The sequence below is a fragment of the Pempheris klunzingeri genome, chromosome 7 (genome assembly GCF_042242105.1).
Source record: "Pempheris klunzingeri isolate RE-2024b chromosome 7, fPemKlu1.hap1, whole genome shotgun sequence".
Lineage (NCBI taxonomy): Eukaryota > Metazoa > Chordata > Actinopteri > Acropomatiformes > Pempheridae > Pempheris > Pempheris klunzingeri.
The window spans coordinates 24,342,786-24,353,677 of NC_092018.1; the positions used below are offsets into that span (position 1 = coordinate 24,342,786).

Here is a 10,892-nt window from a genome sequence, read left to right on the forward strand (position 1 = left end):
CTATTCACATTCAATACTCATTCAATTATTCATTTCACAACACATCCCATAGTGAAAAAAAAGAAGGTTTATTAGGTGTATTTACAAAATGTATAAAACAAAATGAACAAGTAAGAAATGAAGACTGTAATTAAATATTTTCAGCTGGGAGTCTCATGTCTTCTTGAAACACCTGGAAAAGAGGACAGACAGGTAACAAATCACGAAAGTACTGTGCAGTGTTTTATCTGAACATCTACATCTACAGTACGGTCATTCGTTAGTGAAATGTAACAGGATTACACAGGATTATGCTGACATTGAAAACAAATTAGAAATAAAAATAAATATTTAAGTTGCAGGCTGTGATTACAATTCATAACTATTAAGTTATGAAAAAACATAATAATATTAATTAAAACTGAAATAACCAGTGATCATACATGTGTTTCATCTTTGAAACTCTAGAATGACTTAAGACAATGACCATTTGAATTAATTAATATAGTGACAGACTCAGTTTTGGGGGTAATGCACTACACTGCACTATGTCACATACCAGATGAAGCTGTAAACAACCAAAATGACCAAAGCAACCAGTCCTATAGATGCAGCAGCAGACAGAGACGAAACCCTCAGAACATACGATGTACCTAAAACAAGGAAATGCTGTGTGTGAATAACACTTTCTACATCTGCTTGTTTTGCATTTTACATTTTGAAATACTTTCTGGTGTAACTTCAGAATGTCGTGCCATAGTAAAATGCCATTTCCCAATGAAAAATCTCAATCCAGAAGTCAAGGGATTTGTGTATTTTGTACAGTGAATTACCTTTTACTTTAGCCCACAGGACACAGGAACTTTTTAAAGTCTAGGAGAGAAAACAGTAAGGGAATTTAATGAGAACACTATAAAGTCTGATTCAGTTTCTAAGGCAAGACATTTTTCTATTATACTGTCCAGTAATTGAACCTACCGTTTTCCACAGACTGACAGCGCGTAAGATGATATAATAGTTCCTGCCATTCTCCAGCGGTGCATTTAAGAAACCTCCGTAATCGAGTCCATCCCCTACAGTAAAATTCATCTCTGTCCCCACAAGCCAGACATCGATCTGAGCGGTGATGTACTCTGTCGAGGACTGTATTTTGCTCGAGGGGTCTGAGCTTGCAGGAGAGGGACAATCAAACATAATTACCCCCTCCACAGGAAGCACAAACACTTGGTAAAAACTGCAAAGTGAAGAACAAAGAAAATCTTAGTTTGATGGTGCAACATACAGCATTTTAACTTGAATATATATTAACTTAACATTTGTGTCAATTTGTTTTTAGATACACTATGATGATAATGTATGTAAAGTAATGAAACCAGTATGTGAATATGTTCTTCCAGTTCATGAACATTCCAAAAAAAAAAAGCCAAATTAATGTAGAAACTTCATTCAAACATCAAAACATTCATCTCAATTAGGAATGATTGCTTTTCTTGCACGTTACATGTCTTTTTCATGTAACATGCTGCAGGAACATGTGTCCTAGATAACATGCATGTCCCCCTCAAGTCAGCATTCTATCTTCCTGGCTCCACTTTGTCTGGACGATGGTCAGTTCATGTAAAGGTCAAGTCCATCTTTGGGGTACCCCCTCACATACCTGAAACCAGATATTGCTTGTAGAATCCTATATATGTGAAAGCTTTGCTCTGTATTCTTTAGTCTCATCTATGCCTGTGATGTTAGACTCCGAGCTCGTGAACCTACATACATTTCTTGAATGAATCTTGGAATCCTCTCTTCATTACTACCAACCACAGAAAAGCATCCCTACATAAAATGTCATTCTTTCCAAAATATTCAGTGTTTTTTTGTCAATTTTGTTCCATTTAAATGAATGGCAAGTGTTCAACTTTTTACCACTTATTCTTTATCATTCATATTCTCTATTTCTATTTCTATTTTCCTTCAAGTTTCTTGGAAATTTTCAGCCCCTCTGAGATTTTTGCATTAGTGTGTATGGGATGGGATGTTCAGTGAGTGATATCATCGCCAGAGTGCAGAGGAGCCATGAAATTGTTTTAAAATCTTGCTCTCACTTCCACGATTTTCAATCCACATGCAATTCATACATCAAAATGTAGGAAAGTTTGTGCTGGTTACTAAAATGCGAACACATTTACACTTGCATGAAACCTTCACATGTCAGGCAGGATCTGCAAGCAACTACCTTATTGACAAATTTCAGGAGGGGAAATAGAAACAGGAACTTTTAACCTGCGACAGTTCTGACATTTTTGACACGGCTACGGACTTAACACCTACATCAAATCGTTCGGCAGACTCTTCTCTCTTTTGTGATATCAAAATTTAGCAAAAGGAGTTACAGTCTTGGATCTGTAAGCTGGACTTTGAGCGGTGTGGCTCAGCTAAAATTCCTATGAAATGATCTCTAAATAGACAAAACTAAATAAAAAACTAAATAGACCCTTCACCGTGTTTCCATGTTGTCATAATCCTTCGCCTATGTCTTCATGCAAACTTAAACTATTCTATTGTATGTTTTGTATTCTGTACGGCGACCTTGTGAGCCTTGAAAGGCGCCCTAAAAATAAAATGTATTATTATTATTATTATTATTATTAATAATAAACCAGCATAAATTCATAAATTCAAGGTATTGTTCAACTCTCAAATCCAACAAAAACCTTTCAAACCATTCAACATGGTTTGAACCTCAGTTATAATTCTCACATTAGTTCACATACATTGACACCTTAACATCTTTCACAAATGTCATACATTGTGACTTTTATTCAAAACTAATTCATATTCCTTCCAGTTCAGCGTAAGCCTTTCAGCTATCAGCATTCACAATGCAGTTTCTTCAGAAATTGCATCCTCTAGTTAGTATGACCTTCTCTCTTTTCAATGGCTTTGTCTTCATTTACAAATTAATAGGCTTCTATCCATATGACCAGGAATAAAGATTTATAACACCAGAACATTTACAGCGAATGTCACCGGAGACATAGTGAAACACTGAGTAAATTCTATATGGTCATGAGCCAATGTGAGTCAAGTCTTCACAAAGTTTGCGCATGAGCATTGTATCATAAAGATTCAACCAGCATTATAAATTGGGGACAGTAGTTGGTCTGAAGCATGTAGGGTGCATGCCTGTCTTTCAGTCTGCCCTCTACTCTAGCAGAAAAGAAGAGATGATCACAGCCAAGTGTCACTGTTGGGAAATATTTGACAAAACATCATGTTCATATGGGTCAGACACTGTGCTTTGCCTCGTATCATCTTGGTTGTTACCTTATTGGATCCAGTGTGTTGGGAGATCTGCGTAGCCTCAAAGTCGGCACAGGAGTCTCAAATTCTCTGTAGTAGACAACTGGTGCTGGAGGTACTGTCAAACGTGAGAGTTAATGTGCGATGATTGAAATAACTGCATCAAATGAAATGTAATAATATCAATCCTTAATATTTCCAGAAAGCTGATTTGTCATGGTAGAATAAATGTAAGCATCGACTGTACAATGATACCTGGTAAACTGGTGTTAGCAGTGATGGTGGCTGTGAATCTGGCAGACGTTGCTGTGATGGAGATGCTGTAGTTTGTGACTGGAAGCAGGCTCAGACAGAGCTCCACCTGGTCGGCCATGGAGCTCAAAAGCAACCTCCTTTTATCACGAAAGGACCTCTGGTAGTCTCTGGATCCCGTGTACGTCACCTGGAACAGTTACATTGGATATGGCACCAGTCAGGCTCACAAAACCCTCCGTATATGAAGGCAGTTAAGTCCATACATATTCATCTATAACCCGAGAGTAAGGGTAAGAACTTACACAAAGGACTTAATGCTTATGCTAGCAAATATGAAAAAATAATAACGAACAACAACAGAGAAAGGGCAGTGAAATCCCCCGTTACCTTGTAAACTTCTGTATCCTCCTCATACTTCTCTGCTTTCCAGTGCAAACATTTTTCATTGAGGACAAATAGGTGATTAATAGGTGGCTTTATTTCTGTATGAAATATAGGAATGAAAAGAGAATGATGGTGCACCACATCTTCACCTTTTATTTGACACTACAAAATATTCAGATCTTATATTTTATTAAAAAGAACAGAGGAATAAAAGAATAAACGATGTTATTTTGTGAGCCCTAATGAACAATCCAACTCGGTCACCTGTGCATCTCAGGGAGGCCTTCTTCCACAGCCCGGAGCTGCCACACACAGAGATGTTGCCACCTCTCCAGCTGTGGTACCCATCCGCACAGCGGTGGATCACAACACTTCTGTTATGCCACACCACCTCTGAGTTGGCAAGCAAGGGAACCGGGCCGCATTTAGCTGCGGAAACAATGGCACAGGTTGGTTAACTAATTAATTGTGGGGCTTTATAAGCATGATTATATACAATGCATTTCTCTCGTATTTATGTTCATTTTTGTTTGGATTCCTAATGGGAGAGCCATCGGGTGGTAAAAGCCTTTGCTGAGTGAAGTCAGATAAATCCCTTTCACCGTTTGTTTTCTCAGCTTTCATTCAGCAGTGGATGGACTAACAGAGATAACTTTAGCAGCACATTTTGGGATAATTATTCAATTCAATGTACCTCAAAACCTGCAGCAAGCACAGAATACAAGGGAGCTGACCAGATGTGCTTTCATGTATAGAGATCATCACTGTACCTTTGCACTTTACAGATACTTTCTCCCACTCTCCTGATGGTAAACATGTTGAAATATTATTTCCACTCTCCTGGTAAAATCCAAACACACACTCATACAGCACCACACTGCCTGGTCTACTGGTGCGATCCCACAAGAGGTTAGTATGGGGGAGTTTTAGTGGGGGGCCACAGCTTATTTCTGCACACAGACATGGATCAGCAAAGACTTTGTGTTATGAAGAGGCAATAGCACAGTACAGTGTTCAGTGACAGCTGAAGATTCAACACGAGGAGCACACTCTCTTTATAAATTCTTTGTACGTAATATGATAACATGCAGTATTGGGACCCTACTACATATTCATACCTCCAACAAGACATTTAACATAACAGCAGTAGACCAATATTTCTATTTCAAAGCACAAGTTTCCTAAAAGTTTGGGAAATACATGTACTTTTTGTGTGGATCAAACAAACAAGATATGAGTGTGAGCTTTTAAGGTGCTGTTAGGTACAAACATCCTGAAATGAAAACTGTAGTTTATCAATAGATCTGTTATTAAGCATTGCACCTTCACACCACAGATCAATATCCTCCCACCGTCCATTCTCTCCACATACTGAGTAGTTTCTCAGGCTCCTTGTGTAATAGCCTTCCTCACATTGGTAATACACCACACTGCCAATGTGTGATGTGCCATCCCAAAGCATTTTAGCACGAGGTTTAAAAACAGGCGTTTGACAAGTGATTTCTACAACAAAAAACAACAAGTTATTGTAGCTCAATGGACAGATGGCGAAAAGTTAAAATCATTGATTTCTAGATACAATTTACAGATCTTGGAACAGTGGTTGAAATGGAAATGAAAATATGACAGTAACATTCATACTGTTCAGTTACAGCATGCAGATAACGACGTGCTCTGTTATGTAGATGAATGTCATCACCTTGACACGTCAGAGAGGCTCCATCCCATTTTCCACTGGCAGCACACACTGATATGTTTCCCTCTCCGACACTGCGATATCCAGAGTTACACTGATAAACAACCCGAGAGCCCACAGTGGAAATGTTATTCCACAGCATGATTGAAAGAGGGATGGGTGGGGGCACACCACAGTCAACTTCTACAAGGACGGAAATTGCATTGCTTAATTGAATGAAAACCGTTACTGTTTGACTCAAGCAACACCAACCGCAGCACTGACAGCATATTGGAGCAAGTCATACCTTTGCATGAGATCTTTGGTTTCGTCCAGTTACCATTAATTGTACACAATGTTTTGTTACTTCCTTCACTGTGATAAAATCCTGTTTTGCAGTAGTAGGTCACTATGCTTCCAGGGGTGGAGCTGCCATTCCACACTTGGCCAGTGTGAGGCAGTATAGGAGGATCTCCACATAATATCTCTGGGACAGGAAATGATACACACAGGGGAATTTAAAAAATATCTTTCAAAAAATCTAACATTTTGTCTACATAAAAGACAAGTTGTATTACTTATCACAGTTATGCTCTCACTAGGATCCCTTCCCTGTACAGTAATTCTATGCTACAGTCATGCTGGAGTTTTATAAAACATTTTGTAAGTTTTTCCCTAAAACTGGCTACTCACTAAGAGATTGAGTGTGACAAGACAGGAAACACTAGAAATAAATGCCCCTTTTCTTCATATCTAAACAGAACTAGACAACAATGAATGGGGTTTTCATTCATTGTTTGAATTACCTTGGCAAGACAGAGTTGGGGGGGTCCACTGACCGTTTTCATTACAGATCGATACATTATGTCCTCCTTTGTTATAAAAGCCGCCTTTACAAAAATAGAGTACAGTGCTGCCAGGGGTTGAATTACTGTCCCACACCTGCTCAGTGGATTCAATAATAGGAGGAGTTCCACACAAGATCTCTACAAGGAACAACAGGGGCCACAACCAAGACAAGTTGACTCAGTTCAGGAAGTTAAACGTGCAAAGAGGAAAGACAAAAAGATAATGTAATTAGTCCAAAAACACAAAAAACCTCTAAACTGCTCTGATAAAACAGTGATTGTACCTTGACAGAGCACAGACGGTCTCTCCCACAGCCCGGCAGCAGTACAGATGGATGCATTGCCCTTCCCAACATTCTGATATCCAGAGTTACACTGATAAAGCGCCTCAGTGCCCATCCTCGAGCTCTTATTCCACAGCATATGTGAGTGAGGGAGGGCAGGGGGAGAGCCACAGTCAACCTCTGAGAGCCAAAGCAGTGACATGCTGCATGAAACTGTGTTCACTGGAAAATCTCCAGAACTTCTGTCTAGCACATCAGTTCCATCATCCCTGTGTTCCTGAAACACACTAAAAATCTGCCCTGTTGTCAGTGAGAGAATCATCACATCATCACCCCCGTTAAGGATTGAAGCGCAGGTACAAACACCCATCATGTCTGTACTTCATTTCAAGGCAGTGACAGCTTCCTACGTGCTTTAGTTGTAACAGTGAGGTCTAATGATGAGCTCTTTGTGTGTTGTAGAAATGATGCGCTAAAGCAGTTTCCCAGTTCCACATTTACCTTACAGATATTTTTGCTAACCTTGTTGAGAACTCCTGAAAAGCCAAACAATCAAACGCATCTTTTTAAATCATTAATGAGCAGAGATAGCACAAAGCAAAGCAAAGCTACAGGCAGACATTTCTTCTTGTGTTTCATTACCTTCACAGACCATGGTGGACCCTTTCCACTGTCCATCAGGTCCACACACTGAGCTGTTGTCTCCACTCCTCCACACAAAGCCCTCATCGCAGGCCAACATGGCCACGCCGCCATATGTGGTCCCTGTGACTGACAAGAGCACTGTATCCTCCACTGTGACAGGCCGGCCACAGTCGACCACTGAGTGTGACAAGAACATTCAAATCTCTAGTTTAGATCCACTGTCCACACCATCTGCTGTGATTTCACATCCATGTCACTATTATCCCAGCCAGGACCAAACTCCAGACGCTTCTTTATTCTACAATTTCTGTGGAGCAACACAGACAAAAATACACAGTGGGAATCTATTGTTTTTTTTAAAAGGTTGGAATGTCTATCTAGCAAACTGCCCCTTACCTGATTGTCTCTAGCTGAGTCCCAAATCCATACTACATCCCCCTATTCATGCTGGGAAAGTAACAAACATTTATACACTCAGAACTGTCAGCATGGTTATCCAGATGCAGTTTACCTTTGCAGGAAGCTTTGTCTAAGTGAGGATGGAAGGGCTCCGTTCCATTGTGGACTTGGTATCCCAGTTGGCAGCTGCAGTCAAAACTGCCATCAAGATTCCTGCATTGACCTCCGCCTCCACACAGGCCCCCGACCCTGCACTCGTCAATGTCTGCGCAGCCCGTGGTAAATGAGGAAGTGACATAAAGATGCTAATGTCAGGGTAAAGGTGCAACTTATAATTTCAGTGTGTCGAAAACATCTTCTCTCTGCACTGGCTGATTTGGTTTAAGACATTTTATTCCTTAAACTGAAATGAATACATGAGGTTTTAATATAAGATACATGTGTAAGTACTGTATTGTGCTGTGTGCTACATTTGAAAACAAATTATTTATAAAGGACTGTGGTATAGTAACAAAATGTAATTTCCCATTTTAGTCAGCTTTTTAAAATAATTTCTCTAAAATGTAATCATATTTCAAATACCCCTGTTTGGATGTCTCACTTTTGACTTTCTGTTTCTATTTCTGCAGTTTAATGCCTTTGACAGCCTGGTAAAAAGAGACCCAGGTCCAGCTGAAACTCACCCTGGCAGTGGGTTCCGTCGTTTGGGATGAAAACGCCCATGTTGTTAGAAGGGCTGTAACCAGCTAGACAGGTACAGAAGTAGCTGCCGTACGTGTTGTGGCAGGTGGTATGCTGCCCACAGATCTGACTGGCTCCTATCTGACACTCATCTTTATCTGGAGGAAAAAAATATTCACAACATCCAATATTCGCCTTACAGGTTTGTTTTGCTGTGCAGCAACTCCTGTAAAGTTAGAAGTCAGAATAAAACAATGAGCTGAAAGACACAAAAATGCTCTGTAGAGCTTTCACATTACACATAGTGTGTATTTTTTATATAAAAATATTAATTAGGGCATTAGGTTAATTCCCTTGTATCGCAAAACCTTTTTTTCTTTGGAAAAAAAAAAGAGAGGTCAAGATTAGGTGACTTCATTTTAACTTCACATAACAAATAAACACTCACAAAAAGCTTTTTTCCTACCTCGACAGAGGGTTCTCCCATTTCCAACAAACCCATATCTGCAGTTACAAACTTTGCCGGAGCCGTCTACCTTGTCGTCACATGTGGCGTTAGCGTGGCAGCTGGCACACACATCCAGAGTGTGGCCTTCTGTTTGCATATCTGAGAGGATAGAAAGAACATCCATCACTCAGTGTCCTCAAATGTTTTTTTTTTTTTTTTTTATCCCCTCTCCAACTGTCAGGGATACATGAAGATTTAAAAAAAATACAAATTCTACTAAACAATCACCAAATGGGAATGTTGGGACAAAAGATTGCCATCAGTATTCTCACCTGCAAAGGCACAGAGCAGAAAAACCACGATCATTGTTCTGTTTCTCTTGTCCATCCTCTCTGAGAGTCTCCCAGTCGTTCACTCCGCTTCACCACACACCCAACCTCCCTTTTTTTACTTCCCTCTTGTGGACTATGATGACTGAGCGGCTCTGATAACCAGGATTGAGAGGATGCTGTGAGTGGGTGAGCTGAGGTCACTCGGAGAAATAGCTCCTTTTCTCAATGGTCTTGTTGCAGCTGGTGGTTTTGTGGCTTCGTCTGTCACAATCAGTTACACGTCACACGTTGTTGATGACATGCTCGGCGCTCTCTCTGGTGAACTGCACACTCATTCTGCGGTGGCTGATAATGGTTATATTTGGTGTAACGAACCTGCTGGATGTCCTCTCACAAACATGTGGCATTTTCTAACAACATAACTGTCACATTAACCACAGCATTGTTATGTGTACAGAAATGATAGCTAGGTCAGAGGCTTTAATTAGATAACCACATCAAGTACAAGCCAATATGAATGGCTACTGTAGACCAAATATTTTATCAATTTCATGGTGCAGCTTATCCATTGTCCATTACATTTAGTTTGGAACTCATTAAATTCAAGGTTGCTCAATTAATCATCTTTATCATAAACCACAAATGTATAACTAGTGTTTTAAGTCAATGGGACCAACATCCCTCCTTGTCCTACTAAAAGGTCTGTGGGGGTGTCAGTTGGTGTGCTGTGGGAGGGGGAGATAAGTCTGGAGAGCTGCTATCTCTCTGCCCAGCGAGATCCTTAGTAGGGTCTATCTGTCACTCAAACCAACAAGCTACCCACCTCGCACCAGTGCCTTCTGGACTGGACTGATTAACCCCCAGACAGCCCCCCCACACTGACTGAGCAGTACGTCTTTGTGCGGGCCCACATCAGACTAGAACTGGACATGATGCAATGCAATTGTTATTTCAACAATCATCTTGCTTGTCATCTTTGCAGCTAAACTCACTCATTGCTGTATTATTCGTGCACCGCGTGTCCAAGTCCAAGAGATGTCTGATTTATGAAACAGCATGGCAGCAGCACTTCTTTCCTGCTGGATCTTCTCTGTCACTTGGTATCTGTTGCCATTCCTGCTAACTATCTAGTTGAATGGGAAACTGTAAAACCACATGTCCAGACAGTGACTGTTACATCAAGGAATTGATATAACATTTATAGCAAACGGTTACAGAGTTGTCAGCTGCTCTCAAATACGCAAACATTGTTTTTATTAAATCAACAATACCAACAATATAGCACATAAGGAGGCAGAGTAACAGTGAAAGATGTCAGGTTATAAAAAAAAAAAAAAAGCACCGTACGCCTGCATGAATATAATAAAATGTTTGAGTCAGCCAGCAGCCACACGTGTGAGAATGAGCAGATGATTGTGAATGCATGAGCTGATGCTACTTGGCTAATGTAAGCAGCGCTAAGATCAGTTCAGTGCTCTGCCTGACTGCATATGAGAAGTCTGTACAGTCAATGGAACCAACACTATACTTCATGGACCTAAAACGCATTACTGTCACATTATGAGACTTGAATGTGTAAGCTGGCCTAGACCGCAGGGTGTCTGTAAGTGTTCCACTCACTCAGAGATGGGCAGTATTTCAATTGATGCATCTAAAATACATATTTTG

The 10,892-nt window shown here is 40.2% G+C and overlaps 1 protein-coding gene across 4 annotated transcripts; it reads right to left on the reverse strand.

Moving 5' to 3' along the window:
- Nucleotides 1-49: 49 nt before the first annotated feature.
- Nucleotides 50-9,465, reverse strand: susd1 (sushi domain containing 1). 4 transcript variants are annotated; one of them, XM_070834325.1, is made up of 19 exons: nucleotides 9,225-9,465; nucleotides 8,911-9,051; nucleotides 8,447-8,602; nucleotides 7,876-8,028; nucleotides 7,362-7,541; nucleotides 6,720-6,899; nucleotides 6,394-6,573; nucleotides 5,895-6,074; nucleotides 5,612-5,791; nucleotides 5,236-5,415; nucleotides 4,683-4,862; nucleotides 4,177-4,341; nucleotides 3,916-3,947; nucleotides 3,529-3,715; nucleotides 3,298-3,391; nucleotides 958-1,213; nucleotides 813-852; nucleotides 539-632; nucleotides 50-172 (listed from the first exon to the last, which is right to left on the reverse strand). In XM_070834325.1, the coding sequence occupies exons 1-19, from the start codon at nucleotides 9,277-9,279 to the stop codon at nucleotides 154-156; spliced, it is 2,652 nt and encodes an 883-aa protein (XP_070690426.1). In that variant the 5' UTR covers nucleotides 9,280-9,465; the 3' UTR covers nucleotides 50-153. The 4 variants fall into 4 exon arrangements, with proteins under 4 accessions (XP_070690426.1, XP_070690427.1, XP_070690425.1 ...); XM_070834326.1 differs by having other exon boundaries at nucleotides 958-1,147; nucleotides 3,916-4,010; XM_070834324.1 differs by having other exon boundaries at nucleotides 3,916-4,010; nucleotides 9,225-9,463.
- Between the last annotated feature and the right edge of the window lie 1,427 nt (nucleotides 9,466-10,892).